The sequence below is a fragment of the Branchiostoma belcheri genome, unplaced genomic scaffold (assembly GCF_001625305.1).
Source record: "Branchiostoma belcheri isolate BF01 breed outbred unplaced genomic scaffold, Haploidv18h27 scaffold10, whole genome shotgun sequence".
In the NCBI taxonomy this organism is placed as follows: domain Eukaryota; kingdom Metazoa; phylum Chordata; class Leptocardii; order Amphioxiformes; family Branchiostomatidae; genus Branchiostoma; species Branchiostoma belcheri.
Window position 1 is genome coordinate 1,207,228 of NW_017802380.1, and position 27,573 is coordinate 1,234,800.

Consider the following 27,573-nt stretch of genomic DNA (forward strand, 5'->3'; position numbering starts at 1 on the left):
AGGTGTGTGACAGGTTGCTCAAAGCTTGTGTGTTATGCCAAAGGGCAGTTACAACGGCTATGAAGAAACAGGTACAGAAGCTGGTGTGTTACAGCAAAGGGCGGTTAAACTGGCTATACACTCATATAGAAGCTGATGTATTATGCCGAAGGGCAGTTATACTAGCTGGTGGTACAGAAACAGGTTAACATATACAGACCCTGTGTTTCCCGATGCTTCGCTCCCCACGCTGGATTCCACGCTGTGCTCGGAGCCTCTCCGCTCGGCGGCCTCCGTTGGCGACCGGCCCGTCGGTGGCGACGACGTCCACTGGATCTGTATCTCCACGCCCCCGTCCGAGTCCGTGTCATTCCCGGACTCCCTCCTGGCGCTGTCCCGTCTCCCCCCGTCGGACGGGTGCCTGCCCCTCGGCGCCGCAGGGCGGATCTCGGGACCCTTGATCCGCTTGGTCTTGCCCTGGATGCTGGCGATCTTCCTGGCGACGTACAGGTGGTTCATGGCGATGGGAGTGTCCCTCGCTGTGGCCGAGAACTTGTGGGTGCTGGTGCTCTTGTTTTCATTACCTAGGAAATGAAATTGTTGAAGAGGTTCATCAGTCACGCAAGATTAACATTTTAACAGTAGAATATTCATCAATCCTTTCAAAACAGTAACTGACTGATGAATGTTCTACTAACTAGAAAATAAAAGATTATTATGATCGGGTAGTGATCATTCCCCATTACTACCAGTATTACACAATTTTTTCCGGTACAATTTTTTTTGGTGCTCTTGTTTTCATTACCTAGAGAATAGAAGATTGTTATGATTGTGTTATGATTGTGTAGATGAAGCAATCATCCTCTATTTCCAGTATTTCACAATTCTGGAACTTTATTTTCAACTATGACAGATTGATATAAATGAATGTAGCAGGGCTAGAAATATTACCGGTATATACAGGTTAGTGCAGTATTAAAGATTGGAGCTACAAGAAGAAAGGAAGCTGCAATGTTGTGCTAGTCTACTAGGGGGCATCTTTACAGCAGTGATGCATCAGCAAATTTAAATACATGCACCGTATTCCAGTATGCCAACTCACCCTGTTTTGGATAGATGAGATGTGTTCTCTGCTGTTTCTGGCGGATACGCATGTACTGTTTCTTGAGGGCCGTGATGTCTGTTGACATACGCTCCATCAGGGCCGTACGGGTCATCTCGATATGCTCCGTACGGCTCGAGTACGCTCCGGGGCTCACCTCCCGCATGTCACTCACTGGCTTCTGTTCACCTTCTGGTAAAACGGGAGATGAAAAAAGAGGTAAAGGTTGTCCAATAGACTTTTTATGGCCATAGAAGCAGTGGGTTGTTAAATCTATTGTGTCGCATGGGCAGAGTCTATCCCTCTTCTTCCACTGCCTTTTACATCCCCAACTGAAGTCAGGTACCCATTTTACAACTGGGTGGAGTAAGAAAAGTTGTGTATAGTGCATTTCCCAAGGACACGATGTCTAGCTACGAATGAAAAGAATTAAACCCGTGGCTTCTTGATCTTGTGACTTTGCTAGCCACACAAAGGAGAGATACAGAATTTCTGAAGCAGAGGCCAGTGTTATTTTCTAACAGACAACATTTTAAAATTTTGTAACAGATTAACAAGGAAAGAAACCATTTATCAGCTCAGAGTCTGCTATTACTAACAACTGCGAAATTTAAAAAAACACTGTAAAGATGATGTCTTTCTTGAAAAATGTATCTTTTCTAAGTATACTGTCATAATAACCTGATGTTTTTATGTTTACTTTTGTATTATGTTTTATGAGCAGCGGGTTCACATAAGCACAACAAGTGCTTCCTATCCAATGCTCAAAAATCCATGTGAATAGAATAAAATAAAATAAAACAATAACCAGAAACATCCTCACCTTTTTCTCCCTTTTTCTTGGGGGAAGCATCTGGCGGGAAGATCCCACCAAAGCAGCCGATAGCCATGGCCAAGTCATCCTCGTCCAGTTCCACTTCCTCGTCGCTGTTGGTGGCCATCTTCATGGCCTTCTTGGCCTTGTCTGTGCCCAGCGGGGAGAAGGGGGTGATGTTGTAGGTGTATTTCTCTCGCAGCTCGTCCAGGCCCGGGAAGGGGAACGGAGCCAAACTGTAGACGGTCTGAGGTAGGAAAAAGGAGAGGGATCATTAACCATGCGGTCATCGAAATGTCGGCTGTGAATAAAACACTGTCTTGGTTGTGTAAAAAGAGGCCCAGCGGGGAGAAGGGGGTGATGTTGTAGGTGTATTTCTCTCGCAGCTCATCCAGGCCGGGGAAGGGGAACGGAGCCAAACTGTACACCGTCTGAGGCAGGAGAAAGGAGAGGGCACATTAAAATCACAGAACGTATCATTAAAATGTAGCCTTGTCTGTGCCCAGCGGGGAGAAGGGCGTGATGTTGTAGGTGTACTTCTCTCGCAGCTCATCCAGACCCGGGAAGGGGAACGGAGCCAGACTGTACACCGTCTGAGGCAGGAGAGAGAAGAGGGCTCATTAAAATCACAGAACCCATCATTGAAATGTAGCTTTGTCAGGCCCAGTGGGGAGAAGGGCGTGATGTTGTAGGTGTATATTTCTCGCGCAGTTCATCCAGACCCGGGAAGGGGAACGGAGCCAGGCTGTACACCGTCTGAGGCAGGAGAGAGGGATGATTAAAATCACGGTAAGTATTTTGGCGAGAGATAAAATCATGTAATTAGTGGCACTACCTCTGACCCCATGTGACCTAAAATGGCTCCCTAAAACAGCCTGTAAGTCTTCATACAACGCTTGACAGTTTCCTCAAATATCGCTCCTAAGCGTTCAAGGAAATGTCCAGGCAGTGGTCTGAAGGAGAAAGGAAAGGGATCATTAAAATCACGGAAACCATGTATCATTAAAATGTTAAGCCTTGTCTGTGCCCAGCGGGGAGAAGGGCGTGATGTTGTAGGTGTATTTCTCACGCAGCTCGTCCAGGCCGGGAAAGGGGAACGGAGCCAGACTGTACACGGTCTGAGGCAGGAAAAAGGAGAGGCATCATTAAAATCATGGAACCCACGTATCATTAAAATGTGGGACAATTCATAAGCTACTGCATTGTGCCTCCAAAAACGATGCATTCCAAAATGTGAGGACAATTCGCTAAAAAAGGAGTCAGAAGCCTCAGTAATGTAGGTTGAAAGGAAGGGGAACGAAGCCAAACTGTACACCGTCTGAGGCAGGAGAGAGGGATCATTAACATCACAAAACCTACGTATCATTAAAATGTGGGACAAATCATAAGCTACTACCTCCAAAAAAGATGCATTCCCAAACGTGAGGAAGATGACAAACAGTCACCAAAACATCGGCTGTGAATAAAACACTTGGTTGTGTAAAAAGAGACTCTTTACTCAATGAATAAAGAATGACAATCAGCACCAGGGACAGGGACTGTGCTGTCAAGTGTGAATGTCATTCAGCACCAAGGATAGAGACTGTGCTGTCAGTATAGATATAATTCAGCACTAAGGACAGAGACTGTACTGTCCGTGTGAATGGCATTCAGCACCAAGGATAGAGACTACACATACTGACCTGCACAAGTTCATTGGGGTCGATCAAGTTCATCATGAGCATTTCCTGACACAGCATGGCCATGGTCCCGTAGAACTGGTCTGCCGAGTCCAGGTCCCTCAGACGACTGCAGGGAACAGAACAAGAAGATTGAGGTTTGCAGGTCACTGCCATAGGAGTAAGGAGGAGATTGTGGCCGAGCTTGTAGTGCATAAGTTGTACTCTGGACCCCCAAGCATGGGAGGAGGAAGCCCAGAGGACGGTTGGGCTGCCATTTTGACTCGAGGCCAGGGACACCAGGACTCGGCATACATGTAAGTCAAGTCAAGCAGGGAACAGACAGTAACTCAGTTATCAGCTGAACTGATCTGATTTCTCTGACACACAATTGGATTCCGACAGGCCATAGTCCAGAGGGCTTCCCTGTCTAAAGCTGTTTGCTCTCCCATGGCGGCACTTGAATATTAGATGATGTTCTCAGAAAAGAGAATATGGTACAGTCAAGGGACTGTATGATTATGTACATGCATGCTTGTGACACTTCTTTCAAGATTTAAGTTCACTTGAAAAATCATTGGTTCATGTCAAAACCAAAAATACTGTTACCACACTGAAGTTTCATACTGTAATTTGAAAAACTTAACTTAGCTTAACTACAAGGTCTGGACCAAAATTTGAACATGTCCATGACCCCCAAACCAATATATCAGAGGGATAGAGGTCACAAAATGCAAGAAAATGCCCAAGTACCAGACTGAGTAAATAGCAAAGCAAAGCCTTTAATAAATGTTACATCACTGAAAATACAACAATTTTCACAGACATATAAAACAGATGCTAAAAGGTCTGGACCAAGTTTAAACAACCGACTCACTCTCCCAGCTTGGCCCAGATGGCCAGGGCTGTTCTGAGCAGGATCTCCGACCCCTCGAAGAAGACGGAGTCCCAGACCCTGAGCACCGTGGACTTGGGCAGGCAGGTGGCAAACAGAGTCAGGAACCATTGCATCACAAACACGTTGGTCAGGGGAGGCTCGTAGTTCCCTGTATGCAGAAAGAGGCAGACTGCATTACTGAAGTATACATGTATAAATCTTTCAGCTAAAAAACTACAATTCTGTAAATGTATCTACACATGGTTTTAGAAGAGAGTTTGTAGATATAGATGAAATATAGCATAAATTTCCTACCCTTTTATATGTACATGTACTTTAGTTAGCTGACTTAACGCATCTAGTGATTTAACCCATATTGGGCATGAATATTAATACATTTAATTGTCATTGTCATGATAGAAAGAATAGACACTTTAACAGAAACTTCACAGAACGATTTTGGATTTTTGTAAATAAAAAGATGTAGGCAGCTGTCGCTGCGCCGTGTGCCTGCGAAGCTGGTGTGTTATGCTGAGGGGCAGTTATACCGGCTATACCAATACAGGTACAGATAATACATGTACAGTACTGTAACTCTTACCCTGTGGGTTGGAGTTAGCTCTCCTCTGCAGGTCGTCCAGGTGTTTGGAGAGGTCTGGCAGCCGTATCCTCAGCAGCTCCCTGAACACGGCCATATCCACCGACAAGGCACGCAGGTTGTTGGCAAAGAAGCTGTCAGGCAGCACGTAGTCAATCAGGTAGATCATCACCTGGGGGGTAATTAATGTGGCTGTTAATTGATTAAGTTCCTTACGACTTAATGTTATCTTTGCTGTCATTGGTTGTTAATGATTCCATGTCTCAGGTGGTTCAGGTACTCCATGCTGTGAACTTTTTCACGAAAATTGCATTGGTTATGATATAGATTTTTAATGTTCTATAAAAGTCTTTTATAATTGAATAAAAGACTTGGTTGTGTAAAAAGAGTCTCTTTACTCAATGTGCTATAATGTAAGAACATTCTTTAATTTCTTATTGCTTTTTTAACATGAACAGAATTCTCTCTGTAAGGTAAAAAAATCAATCTCCTCTCTGTTTTCTCCTACTTTCAACTCTATGGAAATTTGTCCTACGACACTTAATATGACCGCAAGCCTTTGACCCCAATGAACTTTAAACCCTAGCCTTTGACCCCACTGACCTTGAGAGCATCCTCCTCCACCCTCTCCACGACCTCCAGGACAAGGGCAGCCAGGACGTTGAACCCCTGACAGTACCCCACCGACTTGTTCCAGCGGGCGTAGGCCAGGAGGACTCTCTTCAGCACCACCCTGTCCTGCTCCGCACAGAATCCACTGCAACCCGTTCTGTGAAGGTCCTATAGGAACACAGGAAACACAAAAGGAACAGTTATTAGAAAGGTGACATTTGCAAAGCAAAGGCTGGCATAATGTTTACCTTCGCATATGGTCTGCTCTGTTAATTCTTCTCAAACACATTCATATATATGGTCAGACAGGAGTCTAAATCCCTCCTGCTAAAAAATTGCAACATGATGTAACCCAACAATAATCCTATAGGAAACACATGCAGGAAACATGATCTCCATTCTCTTGACACGTGTGTCTCATGTACATTTCTGAGTTACTCAAATTCCCTGAAACACATTTCAATGATGCAACAACAATTAACCCAACATACACTGTATGCCTGTGCAAAATTCACCTCAGGATGAAAGACATTCAAAAACATCAGAGTCAAAATATCAACTTGCTACAGAAGCCTTCTACTTTCTCAGGAATTTAAGCCTTCTCAGCCATTTCATTCCATAAACAGGAGATCTTTACAGGGCAGATTAGTCAAACTAGCAATCTCTGACATCACCCACACATACTGACCTCTGGTAACCTAATATCCAACACGTTATTGGCTTAAGTGAAGTAAGATGCATTGCTTTTTACCGTGGCCGACAAGTACAAAATTTTACACCGCAACTTTTGGTTTTTTACACCGCAACTTTTGGTGTTTTACACTGCAACTTTGGGTGTTTTACACTGCAACTTTTTCTGTGTTTTACACTGCAACTTTTGCTGTGTTTTACACTGCAACTTTTGCTGTGTTTTACACTGCAACTTTTGGTGTTTTACACTGCAACTTTTGGTGTTTTACACTGCAACTTTTGGTGTTTTACACTGCAACTTTTGCTGTGTTTTATACTGCAACTTTTGCTGTGTGGAAAACTTACACCCCTCCCCTTTTATAATGGACGGTCCCCCTGTCAGGTCAAAAGTGACAAAGATGGCGGCGGCCTGAGAGTCACAGTGTCGTGCTGTGACTGAGTGTGAGACATGAACAGAATGGGATCTTAAGAAATTGATCAAGCTGTGAATAAATTGATGATTTATAATTCTGTCTGTTCTTCTTTGTGTTCTAACTTTACTATACTTACACAACACTGTATTGCCTCCATGATGACAGTTTATAAATTAGTGATTGACTAATTAACATTGATTAGATGTCTTATTAACTATAAATATTGTATACAATATTATTCTACATTTGTGTACGAGCGATCGCTGTTTTTGTTTACATTATACGCATGCAAATTATTTGAAGACATATGCAAATTCTTGGTAGGCAAATCAGCCAACTGGCACCCACTTTTTGCCTACGGTGACGTCATGGCGATCGCTCGTATTGTTCCCTAATGATCGATAACTTACCTGAGTCAAGAGTCAACACTTCATAATTGAAAATAAGTCTTTATTGCTTCATAGTACCAAGTGGTGCCACATTTGACTCCCATAGGCCCAATATTTACTCAATTATTAGCGACCTTGCGAGTCCGAATTCTCTAGCTAGAAAATGTCACGTGACTCAAAGGCCTTTAGAAAAAAACTAACGTCACAACGTAGCCAAGCTTTTCCTCTAAAAAACTTATGCACGAAAAGGATAACTCAGTCGACGTAGTTTGCATGCCATCGTTGTCACCTTTGACCTGACAGGGGGACCGTCCATCATAAAAGGGGAGGGGTGTAAGTTTTCCACACAGCAAAAGTTGCAGTGTAAAACACAGCAACGTTGCAGTGTAAAACACAGCAAAAGTTGCAGTGTAAAACACCAAAAGTTGCAGTGTAAAACACAGCAAAAGTTGCAGTGTAAAACACAGCAAAAGTTGCAGTGTAAAACACCCAAAGTTGCAGTGTAAAACACCAAAAGTTGCAGTGTAAAACACCAAAAGTTGCGGTGTAAAACACCAAAAGTTGCGGTGTAAAATTTTGTTCTTGTCGGCCACGGTAGCTTTTAATCTCCCTCCACTGCAGTGTTAAGCCCACATAACACTTGCTACATTACCTGCAGCAGAATACCACCTGGGGCTCCAGGGGCATAACCTTTCCATCTTTGTGATTCAGAATCATCACAAATATACCAAACTACAGATCATCAGACAGATTTCAAAACCCGGTATTAGACGTGTCTGACTGTAATTCTCAACACCACATATAACGTTGAGATGTCTACTGACATACATGTAATTCCACCAGGTCACATATACATGTATTCGCTGCTCTCCAGTTCAAAATCCCCAAATATAATACACTCCTGTATATCTAAACTGTGCATACCTGGAGGGTGTTACATTAGAGATCTCTCAAACATACATGTACTGTTTTCAAAAGTGGTGGATTCATGTAACCTGCCAGATAAATGTTAATGGCGGTTCCACCAAGCTACAGATCAACATCCGGCTTTCAACACCCAGTAGACATGAGTAACTGTGTGACTGTAATTCGCAACCACACATGTACACTAAACTTCATCTATCAACGTACAGTTTTCTATACCCACTGGACATGGGTCACTGTAGTTCATAAAACCATAAACTGTAGATAGATATGGCATACAACATATATGCCAAACTACATCTGTCAATGCCAAGATTTCAATGCCCAGTAGATATGGCTAGCTGTGCTTCATAATACCACATATATACCAACTACAGATCAACAACATAGTTTTCAATACCCAGTAGACAGGGCTAACTGTGAGAGATGGGGGTATTCACCTTGGCTATACAAACCGCAAGCAAGATAAAGTGAAATTTGGCTTTACTGTCATAAATCAATTTGTACTGAAATCCCCCCTTTCTCCATGGGCTAGTAGCTTCTGCACAAACATAACACCCAACTGGATAACTGTAAGAGATGTGAGCATTTATTCTGCCTATACACACCATGAGCAGGCTTACGGTGATATAAGTGTTAAACCTAGCTTTGCTGGCACAAATCAATTTGTACAGAAATCCACATTTTCCCGTAGATCTGCAGCTTTTGTACTTTAAGAGGGAAATGACCAAAACAGTTACACTTCTGTTAAGTAATGTTACAGACTGTCCTTGGTGCTGAATGGCCTTTCAATGTTAGATTGACCAGCTATTCTTAAACCTAGCGTTGCTGACAAAAAACAATTTCTTCTGAATTCCTATTCCTCCCATGGGCTAGATTCTTCTGTACATTAAGAAAGAAGTGACCAAAACAGTTAAACTTCTGTTCAGTAATGTTACATCCTGTCCTTGGTGCTGAAAGACCTTTCAATGTCAGATCCACAGCTATTATGAAACCTCGCGCAAACTGAGGTGGCACAAATTGATTTCTACTGAAATCCCCACTCCTCCCCATGGGCTAGCAGCTTCTGTATCAGTACACAAAGAGGCAACTGACCTGACTGTTGTGATGTCATGATCGAAATGAGAGGTCAGACTGTGCGATTTTTTTGTTATGTCATTCTGTATTGTATGTTCCATTCAATTCTTCAATTCTTTATTAACATACCAGACATAACAGACAAACATGGCATACAATGTTGCCTGAATGGCGTCGATATTTACATGTTTACGGTATGTGTTACCGTAATGTTGTAAAGTTTGTTAATCCGTTTTAATCGTAATATTGTAAAGTTTGTTAATCGTAATATTCTAAAGTTTGTTAATCGTCCTTTGTATACCCAGCATTGCCTGAAAAACAGGTTGTTATGTACCCGAGTATTACTGCTGGTGAAATAGATAAACTGAAACTGACCTTCACGATCTGAACCCCGAGTTTATCGTCGTCAGGGTTGCTTCGTTCGTTGAAGGCGAGGCGGCACATCTTGTCCCAGTCCAGCTGCAGGTTCTGGATGTGCTTATCAGCCAGACACAGCCACACCTGCGGGGGAACAACACAGATCTTATCGTCATATAACTCCCAGGCTTGTTTTTTCCTGAAACTACGCACGTCGTTTGGGGGATGGTGAGGAAAAACAGGGCAATTTAGTTGGCAAAACATGGAAACTGGAGGATTGGGCATAAAGCAAAAATGCTTTTATATGCCCTCTCCTTAAAAACATCCATAAACAATACAAAACAGGGCAAATGAGTAGGCAAAACAATGAAACTGGAGAATACAAAAAGTAGAAATATAGCTACATGTGCATATCTTATTATTTTTTTCATTATTTATATTCACATTAAATTTTTTTGATGCGGACTGGGCAAATAGACACAGCCACACCTGGGAAAAACACAGATCTTTTCACAGCAACTCCGAGGCTTGTTTTTCCTAAAATTACACACATGAAACAGGTTTTAAAGCACCTGTAACTCTAGAACAAGCACCCTGTCCTTGGTGCTGAAAGATGTGGTTGTGCCCAAATTTGGTGATTCTGAATTCAAGCACCTACTTTGTGATTTAATTTGACTGTAAAAGACACTTTCATCAGTATTTCTTTTGTACTCCTAGGCCTGCGACACAAAATAGTAATGCCATGATAATACTTAATTGTTGATGGTTGGAATGAAGAGAAAAATGAGGTAAAGAACATTGTAGTGGAAGACAGCATACACACTAGAGAGTCTTTGGCCTTACAATTTGTATTGGTGACATTAAGAAAGTGCTGTATTACCGTTGAATTGGTGACATTTACACATGTTGACAGTTACACTCCTGTTCAGTGTTGTTACAACCTGTCCTTGGTGCTGAACGACCTTTCCATGTCAGATTGACCAGCTACGCTGGGATTTGTCGAACAGCGCTGCTTCAAATGCACCAGCCATCCTCCAGATGTCTCATGTGACATCACTGGACAGGCAGGGTGACTTCAACCCTACAGGAAACTTTACCGCTATTATCCGCACGACTGCACTAAATCACCCCTGCACCCCCTCTCTGACTGTAACCCTCGTTTGTAAGCAGGGCTCGAAATTCATTTTTGGAAATAGGTGCACTGGTGCACCCAAACTAAAAAATTGAGTGCACAAAAGATTTTTTTGAGTGCACCATATAAGATAAAAAATAATTAGAATATCAGCAATAACTAATTATGTTTTATAATGTTATCTTTTTTACACTAAGGTGTTATGAATATGCTGTATACCACTGTACATTTAACATCTTTACATACATAAACCTATGAAAAAATTTTGGGTGCACTGGTTCACCCACAAAAAAATTGGGTGCACAGCTCCAAATTTGGGTGCGCCACACAGTATTTTGAGCCCTGGTAAAGAATGGCTTTCAATTAGCTGTGCCAGTTCCTGCCTGATGAAAAGGCACAGCTCATCCCCAGATAACGGTCCCCATTCCAGACTGATCTGCATGGGAAATGAAGGCTATTACCTGGGGATTACTGTCTATAGACAGAAGGTAGCGGAGGAAGATTGCTTTGAGTTGTAGTCGCGTGTTTCCACTGTATGCTGGGGATTGGACATAGTTTTCCGTGCATTGGTAGTAGGTATACTGTAATTCACTTTATGTTCACGGTAGCAAAAGTTCAGGGTCTGAGAAAAATGGCCGTGTTCACGGAACTATATATTCACGGTGGTGACAGGTGCAGGAAAAAGAAAGTCCAGGAATTATTTGTTAACAGTAATGATAAGTTCGAGGTACAGAAGTGACAGTGAAAGCAGTGAACATAACAGTACCGTGAAAAAATCAGGAATTACAGTACGTGACAATTGTGGGCTTGAACGGCTGGAATGCATTTGAGCTGAAATCTTTGGAAATGATGATTTGCAAGCAGTATATTGCATGACTGTTCAACAATGTAAGATTGCTTTGAGTTGTAGTTGCGTGTTTCCACTGTGTGCCAGGGATTGGACATAGTTTTCTGTGCATTGGCAGTTACGTGGCAATTGTAGGCTTGAACAGCTAGAATGCATTTGAGCAGAAATCTTTGGAAATGATGATTTACAAACAGTATTTTGCATGACTGTTCAACAATGTAAGATTGCTTTGAGTTGTAGTCGCGTGTTTCCACTGTGTGCTGGGGATTGGACATAGTTTTCCGTGCATTGGCAGCTACGTGGCAATTGTAGGCTTGAACGGCTAGAATGCATTTGAGCTGAAATCTTTTTGGAAATGATGGTTTACAAACAGTATTTTGCATGACTGTTCAACAATGTAAGATTGCTTTGAGTTGTAGTCGCATGTTTTCCACTGTGTGCTGGGGATTGGACATATTTTTCCGTGCATTGGCAGTTACGTGACAATTGTAGGCTTGAACGGCTGGAATGCATTTGAGCTGAAATCTTTGGAAATGATGGTTTGCAAGCAATGTTTTGTATGACTGTACAACAGTGGCACAAAATAGTCTATTTATATCAATGTACAATCATAGTTATCCTACTCCCAACATGATATTATGTGGAATACAAGGTAACATGGTACATATTTATACATGTAAGTTAATAACATTTTTTGGAATGAATATCAGTATGTCATGATAAGATTTTCAGCTCAATTCTTAACAAAATCAGCTAAGGAAAATTTTTTCCTGTCCAAAAATCTGACTAAATGACAACATTAAGGAGGCAGGAACTAAGTTTTTTGTGTGATGCTGTCCTCCCCCGACTTTAAAGTGGTACATCCCAGAGGCTGCTGGCATTTTGAGACGGCACCCTGGATAGATAATGGTCGCTTCCATGGTTTCTGGTAGAAACGGAACACACCGTGCACATCATCTGTACTGGTGTGATAAGCAACTTACACTACTGGAAGCCTTATATTACACCTGTCAGGCACCGTGAATGATTGCGACGCGATGTCATTTTGCAGAATCATTTCGATGCATCATTTTGGTTCAGCCTTTAGGGGGTCTTTCAGAGTCCATCAGGCCTGTATCATTATGGAAAATGCTGTATATTAACGTCTGTATGTTGGCGATAAGACACATCCCGTATACACGCTATGTGGGAATGGTTTTCCGGCGTAATGATGTTTTCGCAATCTTCCAGACTCACCCTTTTCCGCCACTCGCTGGGAAGACCGTGCGGCAGACGGACGACAGCCTTCATTGCATCAAACCACTGAAAAACAGGAAATAAAAGATTTCATACCTCCATTAAGTATGTAGACTTGTTCTGGAGATCTTTTTTCATTCATTTTTGTGAATTTTTTGTTGATTCTGTACATATTCCATTGTCACTTCTTCCAAGCGAAACATGTGTTTATATAAAAACCTTTAATCACTTTAATTGTGTTAAAATGAATCACAATATAGTTAGAAATCGAAGCTGGGTGAAAAACACTACTTTTAGTAGATCCCAGATATTTTCTACCAATGGTCTCATATTATGTATGGAAACAGCATGCTAGGTCTGCAGGGGTTTGTGCAAACGCAGCCTCCATCCATCCCCAAAGTGATGAGGAAGATCCCGTAACACCTCAGGTATTTCCCGAACCTCAGAACCTACTCGGATCCTGATACGTTTCTGTTTGTAGTAATCCCACACAGTGCGATGCGATGAAAGGGCATCACAAACGTTCATAAGCACTGCCCTTGCATTTGGGATCCTCAACAATCTCACCACGTACAGGACTGGAAATACTGGCTGCACATGCACCTTAGTGCAGGTAAAATTGGGGATGTGCAGGTATTTCTGATGTCCTAACCTGCACTGGTTCATGTACTGGGTATATATAGGTTAGTGCAGGTAAAATTGGTGCTGTGCAGGTATATATTTCTTATGTCCTAACCTGCACTGGTCTGTGTGCTGGGTTATGTAGATGTATGTGGATTTTTATTTGCTGCATTGACTGTTACCATCTGTGAAGTGTAAGTCTAAAAAAATAATGTTAACAGTTTTTAGTAGGAGCCACACTTCTTAAATTCTGAGTGGTGCAGGTAAAATGTGTCTGGTGCAGGTAATTTTCAATGTTACTTGCACCTGTTTAGGTAGAGTATCTGACATGATTACATTGGTATTTCCCTACTATCAATTAATGATTTATATTGTAAACAAACATCAGAATTCAGCCCTGTATGTCAAGGCTGCGAGATGTGTTGTTGTTAATATGTTGATACAAATAAACCAATAATATAATGCCGAAAAAGTATTTCGAGCCCTGTGCCACAGAAAATGCATAATGCATGTAACGTCCCTCCTCTTTATTAACCCCATTCTGTCATGTAAACTCGGATGAGCATCTTGGAGACAAATGAAGCCTCCTACGGAGATGTGAGCGGGTCAGAACATTACTATTCACACTCTGTTGTGTGATGATGAATGGCCCCGTTTTCAAACATTGAGCCAACGGATCCCTTTCCACGGTGGGTCTAGCTAATCTTTCCTCTAAAGAGCCAGTATCAAAATGTGTGGCCATCCGTGAGTTATGGGGACTCTGTGACAGGAAAATGGCTTGTGAAATAGATTGCTTTCTAAAAATGGAGGGTCGTGTGGCTTTGCTGTCGCTCTGGCTTGTACTGCAGTACTGAAGATAGCTGCCAAACATATGGCTATCATAACACTGGGGAAAAGTACAGGACATATTTTTCACCAGTTTATGTACTTGGAGATATTTCTTTCTTTTCCATAAAGTAACATGAAGAATGATAGGTTGGATTGAAATAATTTGTCTAGTATTTGATATGTCTCAGCCATAAGAGCAATTTCATAAAATTATCCAGATTTTTTAAAAAAGAAATCATTACATGAATCGCCAAAAAGCAGTTACTCAAGCAACTGGATATGATTTTGGAAAATCCAGTAGCTTGAGCAACTCCTTTTGGTGTATTGTATTACCTGGATGTCTAACCTTCATCACGCACTACAAGAATCCTTCAAAAGGTCTCTCTACTTCTTGACTCAATTTCCTTTGGCCCAAGTGCGTAAACTTTTGATTATATTAGGGCCTGTGGCGGAAATGAAGTCTTATCAATCGAGAGTAACTTAATGCAACACGCCGGACTCCTCTTACAATCTGGCAGCAATCAATGAACCACTTTGTTCTGGAGATCCTACAAGAACGTTCGTTTGGCAGCTGCTTGACAAATAGCAAAGGACATGTTTGAAGAGTACATGTACTTAGACCTGGAGTCTTACTAGCGATGTCATTAGTTACCATGTCTGCTAATCTACAAGACTTTTATTTCCAGAGATGGTTGGTTGCCTTTTGCACTTTGTGTGCTGCGAAGCAGTACATACGCTTCGGGCGCTTTCACATGTGTAAAATGAAATGTCTCTTTTACTGATAGGTTGAAAGGTTTGGTTGAAAGGTTTATTGATGTTAGATAGACTGGTTAGGCATCTGGGTTACTGTAGGTTTCCTTTAAGTTTGCAGCAGCTCAATTTTGCAGCACAGCAAAGATAAAGTTAGAATTCATTCATTTATTTGACAATCCTGGATACATATGGGTAGTTATTAGGCAGAATAGGGCCGATTTCCACATGAGCCCTTGACAGGTAAACTGAGAATTAGGAGGTAAAAATAATGCGAGTGAAATGACATCACAAAGCTTTTGTGCTCTTTTGTGGTATCTTTGAGTTAGCACTTTACAGTCAAAACAAATTTAGCAACACAGTAGAAGTGACAGGACCTTTATATATTGCTGACATGAGTACTGATGGCATGTGGTGGATGTGTCACCACAAAAACGGCAAACTGAAAGATTCATATTTCTCTCTGGCGCAGACGTTATCAAAATTCTACTGAAGTTTTCCAACATTTTCCACACAGATGGAGGGAGAGTCCCTCTGGTGTTCACCATCAGACAGTCCACAGTACTCAACATGTCACTGAACTCCTCATATGAATTCTCCTCGCACATCCGGCACAGGGCTCGAAATACTGGGTGCATGTGCACCATAGTGCACCCAAATTTGCAGCTGTGCACCCAGTTTTTTTCTGTGCGTGCACTTGTGCACCCAAATATTTTTGTAGGTATTTTTTACATATTAAATGTATAATAGTATACAGGATATTCTTGGCATCAAAGGGTCAGAAAAATAATAAAATCTTTAAATTTCTTGTAGTAAGATTTTGAAGTTAGCTCCCATTCCAGATTCAAGCTTAGAACAGGAGCAGTAAGATCAGTAATTAGGTTTTGTTTCATATGGTGCACCCAAAAAATTTGCGCACCTAATTTTTTAGGTTGTGTGCACCAGTGGACCTATTCCCAAAAATGAATTTCGAGCCCTGACTCAAAATGTCATTGAACTCCTCATAAGAATTCTCCACACAACATCCTGCACGAAGGCACTCCTCACTTGATCAATGCTCAGGAACTGATTTATAGGCAGGAAAGCCATCTAATGTTCTCGAGACGCTTTCCTGCTTTTTTGGGTCAGACAGTCCTCATGTCTGCAGCCCGGAATCCTGATCAAAGAGCAGCATTCACCTTCCCCTAATGAGCATCTGTGTCACAAATATTGGATCTGATTCTGCCTTGTTCAGTTTCAGAGAGGGATGCATTCCAAAATATATTCTCTGCTTGGCTTCGTTAACAAATATATGGATTCCGAAATACTATCATAATGCTATGTATACATAATACTTATATATATGGCCAAAGTAATTTCTTGAATATGAGCTAGCTACTATATACATCATACTTTTCATACTACATTGCGCAAATGTCTGCTTTCCATAAACGGAGATTGGTTTGCTGATAGTCAGAGCGGGAAAGATGACGTCACGGTACCGAAATGGAACATTTCCACTTGATATGTCACCCTTACACCCTGGAGCCAGCTTCTGCCTCCTATCTGGTGGAAGTAAGCCCAGCGCGGGATGCACGATGTAGCATTACTGAAGCTCAAGGCTTTTCCAAATGGACGGATATGCATGGCAGCGAGCTTACATGCTGTAGCTGTGACTTACATGTCTTGGTTTACCAAACCGCAATCCCTTCGGCATAGAATGTGGCAGGTAGAGGCACTGATGTATGATTATTGATTTTAAACCGTGTACAGTTGGAAATAGCACACATTTGTCTCTGTATGCTCCTGGTTTGCTATTATATATAATAGTGTATGTTGCTATGTATTAAATGAAATGATGTAGTACATGTATATGAAACAAAAATTGCCTAACCCAATTTCATAATGCAAGTATAATTTGCCATGTCTGGAGAATTGAAATGCAATCTAAAGACTAAATTGCTTCCCTCCACATATTTTGAATTCAACTGATCACTGTCTCAATCTAGGTAAAAGACGTTCTTACATGCAGATAGAGCTTACATACATGTAGAGCATATTAAGCCTTAACTAGCATGTCCAGAACACAAGATATCAAAACTGGAAGTTTCACTGCAGTACTAAGGAAAGCCACCAGGGGTAGAAAATCTAATTATTTCTTCAATAGGTCAATACCTACCATATGTCATGACAATCCCAATCCATCCATAGCTTGTTATCGTGCTAAACCACATCCAAACATCCATCCACCCATCCAAACACACGCTAACAAAAACATGCCCTTCTAGGTTAAGTTAAAATTATGTGTGACTGTACAAAATTCTATAAAGTGAAAGTAGTAAATAATTAAATGATAAAGCTTTTTTCTCACCTGTCTGAAGCCTTTCTTGCCTGGCATGGGCTCTATGCTGAACTTCATTCTTGTGTCAATTCCTGAAAAACAGTAAGAAATACCACATTACAGTTATTCCATGGTGTTCCAACATTTTACAATCTACAGCTGATTCATAATGTGTAACACAAGGCAAAGAAAAACATGAAAAGCAATATCTGTCAACATACATGTAACACTCTTTATTAGGGAGAAGATACAAATTCACTTTATTTCCAGCCTGTTGATAAAAAAAGGTGTGTGAGTGATTCAAACACTCAAAAGGCCAGTAAAATGAAATGTCAGTATTTGCAGCATACATACCCTGTATTGACTTCTCAATCATGTGCACTTCCCATAGAAAAACATCAACATTAGGTATACAATCACATTCTTAAATGTTAAAAATATATGTAATGGTTATATGTTCAGGAGGTAGTTAGTGTGCCAGCTTGACTACCTTCCAGAAAATTCCCACAAATATTGATAAGCTAGGTCTGTAATATACTTGTATCAACCTATACACTATTAGTGTATCCGTTGTTGGGGTCATTCCAGTGTTTGTTTCATTCCCATGTGTAAACAACGTGGGTATGTTTTATACTGGTACCATCTGGGTCATGAGGAGATTTTGTTTTGCATGACTGGCAAATTAAATCAACTGCCATAAAATAATTCATGTTACTAAATTGCCTTTCCCAACGGCACAACATCGGCACCTGCTTGGGATTCGAACCTAGAACCGTAAGATTCTGTATCATTCTGAGTCAACTGCCATAACCACAAGGAAAACAATGCCACGGTACTGTCTGAAACCAAAACCCATCCCTGTACTGAAGCTTGGTTGCCAGTCGGTTCCTTAGCTACACTATTTACAAATGCCAGACAGGTGCAGTAGTATCCTAAACAAACTTCATCCAATAACAGCAAAACACCGGAGAACCAATACATGTATTAAGAAATCAGCCAAGGAACGTTACAAAGGTCATAGTTTTTTCTTCAATCGGTACAATATAACGTTACAGAGCCTTTGCTCCTTTTTAAAAAATGTTGAGTAATGAACAATTCTTTCTAAACATCCTGAGTCACCAATGCTATGGCTTCACGATTCTTCACGTTTTATCAACGATGTGTTTCTTACCTTCATAAACAACTATGTTCATCTATCGAGCCACTAGAACTGTTCAACATTCAAGATACAAAGGTACACGTATATCAAACAAACGCTAAACGATTTTTGAAGCTTACACTAAGCAATGCACTTGGTAATATCATACTAGTAATCATTTTAAAGGTACTAACGTGATAAATTAAGAAATTAATGACAAACTACCACCAGCTGTGTATTCTCTGTTACTCTCACATTTGGCTCCTACAGGCTCTAGTTTTACGTTTTATACCTCCCCTACGTCAATGTGTGGGTGGTGCGATCGTTATTCCTGTAACAAGGGACTTCCTAATGTCATTTTATTGCCAAGTACGGCCTGGAAGGAAGCTCCTGTATTGGTGATGTTATATAACACCGGAGCAGGAATTGGTCTCCAATTTGGAGCAAACTAGCTCGCGTCTCAGCTTTTCCAGCAGCATACATGGCGTCGTGTGGTATAGTGGTAGGGCTTTCGGCCCGGGACCCAGGAGCCCTGGGTTCAAATCCACCTACTACATACCCCGATGTTGTGCCCTTGGGAAAGGCACTTAACACACATTTCCTCATACAGCCAGTCTCTGAAAGCTGTCAAAAACTTTAGAGTTTGACGTTAGGAAGAGCATCCAGTCAGTAAAAACCTTGCTTAAAAAAAAAAGTCTTGCACAGGCTTGGTGTTGTGCACCTCAGCATGCTGAGGGGCAAAATGACAAGCCCAAACATGCACCTGTGCAAGCACGTCTATACCCCCGAATCGGGGAATCAATAGACGTAAAACTCGGATAAGAAGAAGAAGAAGAATACAATTCTCAGTTAGAGGGATCCTGGGCCCTACTAGGGTTTGGGTTGGCTTAGGAAGGGCATCCTGCCATAAAAATCTTGCTCCAAAAAAAAGACTTGCATTCGATGCAAGCACATCTAACCCCCGTTTCGAGGGGAAATGACGTTAAAATTGGATTTAAAAAAATTCTCAAGTAGGTACTACTATTCTTAGGACACATAATAAGTCCAGTTCAGTATACAAATGGCCATTAGGTGGTAGTATTATGTACTACACTGTAAATTGTTGTCTTTTTTCTGGAAGAAAGGAAGGTAAAACGTTGGTTGCACTGAAATTTTACAAAGCTCTACGGACAGAGAACGTGGTATACAGTTCTAGGCCTAATCTCACAAGTAGTTCAGTTCAATATACAATGACTATTAGTATTATATGTACATACACTGTATTGCTGTCTTTTTTCTGGAAGAGAGGAAAGTACAACGTTGGTTGCACTGAAATTTTACAAAGCTCTACGGACAGAGAACGTGGTATACAGTATACAGTTCTAGGCCTAATCCCTATGCCCAATAGGCGATGTTGGAATTTAAGTATGCAGTGGACAATAGAACATTTTATTGGGCTTTACGCACGCACGCACGCTAGCCTAGAGAGAGGAGGCGCCATAGGTCAAGAGGACGCAAACCAAATATCTGCGCTTATAACACAAACACTATTCACTCAATCTACATTAAGCGTCACAATCTATAGGCTGTAAAATATCTTAACGTTGATGGGGGAAAGAGATCAATAATACGTTTGACGTAAGGTTGTAGAAGACAAAGGGAATGAGCAAATACCGTAATGGGTAAACTAACAGGGTACGTGTGGCCTGTGGGGCACGATGGCGCAAGTTTTTTTTTTCCATCACAAACAAACCGGTACAGACCGCCAACGTGCGTGTGCGAATCCATCCTGCGGCGCCGTGGAGGCACACACACACGTGTAGGGGGAAAACGTAACATTAAGAAGATCGTACGGCGCCAAAAAGCTAGCACGGATCTAGCTAGGGAAGGCGAAACGTTACCTTGCGCGGTGGCCGAGCCCGACATTTTCTGAGGGGCGCCGGGCACCGTTCTGCTCACCACTGTGGCCATTACCGCTGAAGCTCGCTAGCTCCCGCCGCTCGCGATCGATCCACACGGAGTCCTGGCGTTGTTGCTGAATACAAACTGCACAACAAGACTCGCCGGTTTCACGCCGCCGAACTAACCATCACGCTTTCAGCACCACGGGGAGGTAGTGAGGAGGGAAATTCTGACGATTCGACCGGAAGAAACGTACCAGCACGCCGGCTTCCCTAGCACAACAACGGCGCTCAGAGATACTAGCTAGCGCTCCTGTTGTGATACAGTTCCGCTAACGGTACGCAATCTAGAGACATACAGTACACCACGCTTGCTGACAGATCACCGCCAAACCCCGTTGCCTGGAGAAACACAGCCAACCGTTATCTCCCGAGTTCTCACCGCACACGTAAGAGTAAAATGTACGCTCGCTGATGGCCCCTCCACCAGGGGCTAAACTCGTCTTCTCTTTGACGTCACCGGCACCGCTTCCCAATAACGCACGCCCACATGCAGGAACAGGCTGTGCGCTCAGATGAATTGGCTAATGAATTATTAATAAAACGCCGCGGCGCGACTAAATTATACAGGATGGGGCCCTTGTATACCCACACTGACAGTTTCTCCCTTTCAAAACGACAAGCGATTCTGCAAATATTTGATATCCGAACTCTATTCACCGTGGATGGAAAAGAGCCGCACTGCTTTATTGATGTATCAGAATATTCTGTCCCATAATCCTGGCATTATTCTGGCCCCGGCTCTGAAATATAATGGAGCAGTCCATATCTGCTTGTGACGGTAGACCGACTGTACGTTTGGCGTCGAGTGGTACACCAACCACTGGAGACACCGACAAGCATCTACCGAGCGTCTGCCGAGAGGTCTACTACGTACACTCGAGTACTCACACACTTCAGGTATGTAAGAATTGTATCAACATTTCATTCACACTTTTGTTTGAAGAGGATTAGCTACGGTGGCTGGCGAGATGAATCCACCGACACGGGCTAACATACCCAGCCCCGACCGTAACCCTTCCGCAGCCTTAACATGATGAACGCTGGGCGTCATTTTTCGGGCAGATCAATAGCCGACTTTAATCAAAAAGAATGCGCGGTTTCATCAAAGTGGAGGAATATTGCGGCCCCTGGGTTCGTGCCCAGTACCCTCTCCTGCCACCCCGTATCAGAATATTTAACCAACAAGAATTAAATTTACGATCTCGAAAAACAGGTGCAAAATACTACTATTTGAAAGAATGACATTATTATGAGATACAATATAGACATTACTCTGTTCGTTCTGAGTCCGTCTCCGAAAAGAGATGGTTTGTGCCCAATACCCTCTCCTGCCACCCCGTTTCAGAATTATTAACCGACAAGAATTAAATCTACGATCTCGAAAAACATGTGCAAAACACTTTGTTTGAAAGAATGATATCATTATGAGATGCAATATCTACATTACTCTGTTCGTTCTGAGTCCGTCTCCGGAAGAAAAGATGGTTTGATGAGTTCATTACGCCACGACCTTGGCTCGTCTGACAGCGGCTACGTTCTGGAGAAATTAATTAACGTTCCAACATGACCTCATCGCCCTCAGTACGTTTCCAAATGAGGGAAATCAATCAGTTTCGTGCTGCAGCATATATTTGCATAAATCGATGTTATAAGCTCCAATTTTAAACATTTACTAACAGTGCTCCTTCGAACGGTAGATTTTGAAGAAACCTATTCAATTAGTAACATGGAATTTCACTTCTGCAATCAACCAGTTTCGTGAAGCAGCATATATTTGCATAAATCGATGCTATAAGCTCCAATTTTAAACATTTACGAGCAGCATTCCTTTCCTTCGAACGGTATATTTTGAAGAAAGCTATTCAATTAGTAACATGAAATTTCACTTCTGCATGTGGGCAAAGGCAACGGGTCGTCTTTCAGCTCGCAATTCGGCAGACGCAAATTACGGCTCTTGTAGCTCTGATCTCACAATCAGATCCTGGTCCTTTGATTACTTTGTGCGATTGCCAGACGCTTGTTAAGCTGGTGTAATCATGAACAGGGGGCTGTCTGCTGAACAAATATTGCCCTTTGGCCCGTGACGTCAGTAGGAGAGACTACAGAGAGAAGACGCACACACACGTCGACACCACAGGCGGATACGGTCTCCAGTTCTGACGGTTCTTTTTATGAAGAACTGTTCTGACCAAGCAAATTTTCGAAGTCCTAAAACGAACGATGTAAAAAAGCTGTGTAGGCAGGATGACAACGTATTTGACCCAATCATTGTTCCAAAAATATTGCAAGGATGTGATTAAAAAAAGTAAGGCACGTTGGCATACGCGACAGTGCACATTGGTCTTGTGAAATACTGGCATCTAACTTTTTAAGTCGTCATTGAAATAATATGTATGTTTCTACTTTATTTCAACAAGGCATTTTGTCTGTGTATTTTGCTCCCTAAGCCCTCTCATTTTTCACGTAGCCAAAAGATACGTTCATATAGCAAGTCAATAGCCCCCCTAGGCCTTTGTACGACATACAGTACAATGTCAATGGGGGTAGTTAGTTGGGCGGGTCCATCCATCTTCTCCAGAACCTTAGACCTATCTCGTTCTATGCCTGAAGGGATTAGGGTTAGGACCAAGCATGCATGTGGTTCTGGATAGTCTCCGCGTATCCAAGAACGTAGATTTGCCCAAGACACGGTTCTGGATACGCGCGGACAATCCAGAACCGTGGCTCTGGATAAAGCACGGTTCTTGATTCAACAGGATCTCAAATTCTCGATTATAGACAGGCTAGAGATCCAGAACCGTGCACGTGGGTGAACATAGTTCTGTATAAAGCACGGTTCTTGATTCAACAGGATCTCAAATTCTCGATTTAATATAGACAGGCTAGAGATCCAGAACCGTGAGTGAGCATAGTTCTGGATAAAGCACAGTTTTGGATACAACAGGCCGCAAGAATCTCGATAAATAGACAGGCTAGAACGGCCAGTTGCTGATAGCGAAGTGGAAAAACCCATTTTGCGCCAACGTGACCCCCTATATCCACTTGACGCCCGGCCGTCGGTACGTCGTGTGTTGTGTTGAGATGCGAACGTGCGGCCGTCAGGTTCTCGAATTCTCAATTGTATATAGGCTAGAACGGCTAGTTGTTGATAGCGAAGTGAAACCCCCATTTTGCGACCCCCTCTCCACTTGACGCTGGGCCGTCGGTACGTCGTGTGTTGTGTTGAGATACGAACGCGCACGCTTCCGCACATCAACAGCCCCGCTCCCGGACGTGCGCACTCGTTACCGGGGTACCTGCGCTCGTTGCCAGGGCAGCCTGAGCCAATTTAAAACCGGGTCTCAATGGTCGGCTTGGTTACCGGGATCTAGGTGGACACAAACTCTCCCTCGCGTGTACGCGGTGTACCGATTGTAAGCAGAGGTATTTGAGAAAGGCAGATTAAGATGCTCTCGTAGCGTGGCAACGAAGAATTTTCATTGAGGACTGCAGATAAAAATAGTGGCTTCGTGGAAGTGATTACAAGGATGGTAGCCGAGCTTGCACACATGTATCATATACGGAATTAAAGGGCAGGTTTTCTAAAAATGGTACATGTATATAGTAAGGGAGATTCCAATTTATAACTTTAAGGGGTCAACGTGAGATTTTCTACAGAGATTTTCAGACATTCTTCGTGAACGGGTATAACTTACTTACTTGGAAACAACGGCAGAAGTAAAAGTCAGAACAGAATGAACTAGATCACTCCTTCGACGGCTCTTTTAAGAAATGAATCAGGAGGGGTTAAAATTTCATGACCTGCCACCTCCCCCAATTTGAGTGGAGTGGCTCAAAATCGATGGCAATCGAATGAACGTGGGCCGACTTTTACATGACGTCAAAGCCCGTCGCCCATGATGATTTCATACCTACTATCGTATACAGAACAGGCGCCTATCTAGTTTCATGCCTGAATTACTAGGTTAGGGTTAGGATCAGGTACGGTTCTGGATATTTCCCGCGTATCCCGAGAAGGTACTAGTAGATTTGCCCTAGCCTCCACCAGGCCTTTCTACGGGAATACGGGTCGTAGAATTCGGCAAAAAGGAGAGTAAAATTGGCGCCATGGCCAAGGGAGTCAGGCCGATGAATGTTGTTTCTTTCCCTCCGAAGGGCCAGTCAAACCCCAATGAGGCCAAACTCCCCTGGCAAATATTCTCCTATATATAGCCAGCATAGTTAGATAATTAGACTAGATTTGCCCCCGGCACGGTTCTGGATACGCGAGGACTATCCAGAACCGTGTCTGAGCAAGGGAACGTTCTGGATAAAGCACGGTTCTGGATACAATAGCTACTAGTACCTTGCGAAAAAAAAAAACACTTGGAATCAGACACGGTTCTGGATAGTGTCCACGTATCCAAGAAGGTAGATTTGCCCCCGGCACGGTTCTGGATACGCGTGGACTATCCATACCCGTGTCTGATGGGAACGTTCTGGATAAAGCACGGTTCTGGAAACAACAGCTACCTTGCAAAAAATGGTTTTTTTCGTGCAGTGAATGCTGTTCCAATGGTTAGGGTTAGCATCAGGTGCAGTTCTGGATACTAGTAGTTTCCGCGTATCCAAGAAGGTCGACTTGCCCCCGGAACAGTTCTGGATACGCGTGGACTATCCAGAACCGTGTCTGAGCATGGGGAAGGTCCTGGATAAAGCACGGTTCTGGATACAACAGCTCCCCTGCAAAAACTTGTGTTTTTTTGCAGTGAATGCTGTTCCAATGGTTAGGGTTAGGCTCAGGTGCGGTTCTGGATAGTCTCCGCGTATCCAAGAAGGTAGATTTGCCCCCGGCACGGTTCTGGATACGCGTGGACTATCCAGAACCGTGTCTGAGCATGGGAACGTTCTGGATAAAGCACGGTACTGGATACAACAGCTACCTGCAAAAAAACTTGTTTTTTCGTGCAGTGAATGCTGTTCCATTAGTGAGAATTCCGCCCACGCAAAAGTCGGTACGCGCTTGTACATGGACCTGCGGCGAGGACACCGCACTAAAACGTCAATAGAAATAAGCTTCCGCCTAGAGATGGAAAAGTCAACGCATCAGTGGAGCTTAAGTAGTTTCACTGGTTAAAAATCCTTTTAAAATTCAAGGATGCAAGTTTTTTTGGTGTACACATTTAGCCTAGCTCTTTCATATTAAGAATATCACTTGCCCACTCCCTGGTTACCAAACGAGAAAGCCCTATCTTTTTACTTTTCCGTAACTGTCACAGAACAGTAGTGAATCGTAACTTGTCATCCTTCTGTTGATTTAATATAAAAGACAGTCACATACACGTAAAAGCAGTACTTATTTGTGATGTGAAAGACTGACTTTACGATCAGAACGTTGGCGAACCAACCCGAAGGCGTCATCGCTGCAGGTGGCTCAAAAATAGGGAAGTAACGCCTTCTAGCGGTTTCTAACTTCACGCCAAGAAAAGGGTGTATCTTCTAAAGCGTACCTGGTATTAGTACTGTATTACTAAGGGTTTCCAGGGGAATCGACGTTTCACTTACTTCATAAAGAAAAATTAAATTATTCTGAAACGGATTTGTTCCATTTGTTCCTGTTCGTTGCTGCTGCTGATGTGGTGTAACTGCAATCGCCTACTTTTCCAGGTAAACGGCAATATCCGCTTTCTTCGGCTTTCGGAGTAGCGAAGTGCCACCTGGTAAAATGTTTCCGAACTACAGATCCAACAGCAACAGTGAATCCATCCAGGCGTCTCCCAGCCTAGCCTGAGTGTCAGCCTTTTTAGTTTTCGTCCGCTCCCCACGATCCGCTACCGGACACTCTTGGCTACTTCTAGCCACCAGGGTTTGCAACATTGTCACCGCACGGTATAAGTGCATTCATCCGACTTACACAGCTTTCACCGTTGTGTAAGACCTTGGGCGTCATTTTAACGTCATTTATCACCATTTTGCCACTTCTATTCCCACCGAAAGGAATGTTTTCCTCCATGCTGTCGGATAGTACATATTTTGTAGCCCATGGTGTAATCGATGAACAATCCAAAATATGCTATAGTCAGTTTACAGTTACCTCTTCCACGTACCATTTACTTCCATGGTCTGTCGGCATTGCATAGGAATACTTTAGATGACCCGATTGTTACGGTGTATTTCACACGCGCCACTGTTGACTATGTAAGACTATGCAGAGTGTCGGCATTCTAGAACACGTTGTTTCTTTGGTTACCAGAAGTTTGCCAAGATACAAACCACTTGTGTGAACCTGTGCGGACTACCACAGACAAAGGCCCTGTTGTCTCAGGGTTAGTCTTGCCTTAAACTTGGACGAGTTCGGAAAACGTGCGCAGATTACCGAGTTACAACGTTGCCTGCGGTCTTTGTTTAAAGGTATGAGAAACACGAGAATCTAAACATTTCCAAAGCCTCGCCATGGCGAACGAGTACCACTTCTATTCATAGAAGCAAACCCCAACTGCGAAACAAAGTCGACTTTTATCTGCATTAAGTCCTTGGTAAATAAGAAAAAAGTACGAAGAGTTTGCCGCCACAGAATGCCCACAGCAATATAATTACTAGTACTTGAAGTAGTGTCCATGACTTTGGATGCCAAGTTGCGTAACTTGACCGTCACGTTTAAAGAAAAGTTTTGAGGATCGCCATTAACTTTACACTCGTTGGGCCCCTGGAATTTTCTTTACATAGGAAACTGTGCATGCAGACTTTCAGTCACACAAGGATGCCCCACGCCACGCTAGAAACACTGCTAACTTCGCACGGCAGCATTCTATAGATACTGCACTACTACTTGATTGATAACTTGTCAACGATTGCTGAATGGTGATGCTTGCTCTCTCTTGTTGGTTGAAAAACGTCACCAAAACGACAACTGTCTGAGTCACAGTTATTCGAACAGACATAAAGAAACATGGACGGACACAAAGGAGGTAAGATTCAAGCGCCACATCACATGGCAGTCCTACATATGGCCGTTGCTTGTTTTGCTGCTGTACATGCATGTACGTACGTATATACGGTCGTGGAGTCTATGCCAATGCCCGGGCGGGCAACTTTGAAAAAGCTCCAATGCTCCGTGCCACTTTAAAAACATCACAGCGTACTAGCTTTTCATTGCTGAATGACAACAGCGACAAAAGACGATGCAGCATCAAAAATAGATACATTCCAGTTTTGGGAAAGTCTTACTTCAAATGTTATAATAAAAACACGTGCCGCATACAACTAGAACAAAGACGTTCTCCAACAAC

General features: G+C 42.6%; 1 protein-coding gene across 3 annotated transcripts in view; it reads right to left on the reverse strand.

Moving 5' to 3' along the window:
* Nucleotides 1-27,573, reverse strand: part of LOC109472549 (TBC1 domain family member 30-like) — a 39,680-nt gene that overhangs the window by 2,118 nt on the left and 9,989 nt on the right. Inside the window, exons 1-12 of one of the 3 annotated variants that reach the window (XM_019772350.1) lie at nt 20,243-20,323; nt 17,255-17,316; nt 12,706-12,771; nt 9,509-9,634; nt 5,632-5,808; nt 5,032-5,200; nt 4,431-4,599; nt 3,578-3,683; nt 2,387-2,488; nt 1,905-2,040; nt 1,082-1,273; nt 200-563 (exon numbers count right to left, since the gene is read on the reverse strand). In XM_019772350.1, coding sequence (XP_019627909.1) covers nt 200-563; nt 1,082-1,273; nt 1,905-2,040; nt 2,387-2,488; nt 3,578-3,683; nt 4,431-4,599; nt 5,032-5,200; nt 5,632-5,808; nt 9,509-9,634; nt 12,706-12,771; nt 17,255-17,316; nt 20,243-20,312 — 1,739 coding nt within the window. In that variant the 5' untranslated portion in view covers nt 20,313-20,323. Of the gene's footprint in view, nt 1-199; nt 564-1,081; nt 1,274-1,904; nt 2,074-2,257; nt 2,327-2,386; nt 2,489-3,577; nt 3,684-4,430; nt 4,600-5,031; nt 5,201-5,631; nt 5,809-9,508; nt 9,635-12,705; nt 12,772-17,254; nt 17,317-20,242; nt 20,324-27,573 lie in introns of those variants that run through there. The other 2 variants (XM_019772343.1, XM_019772335.1) reach the window with 2 other exon arrangements.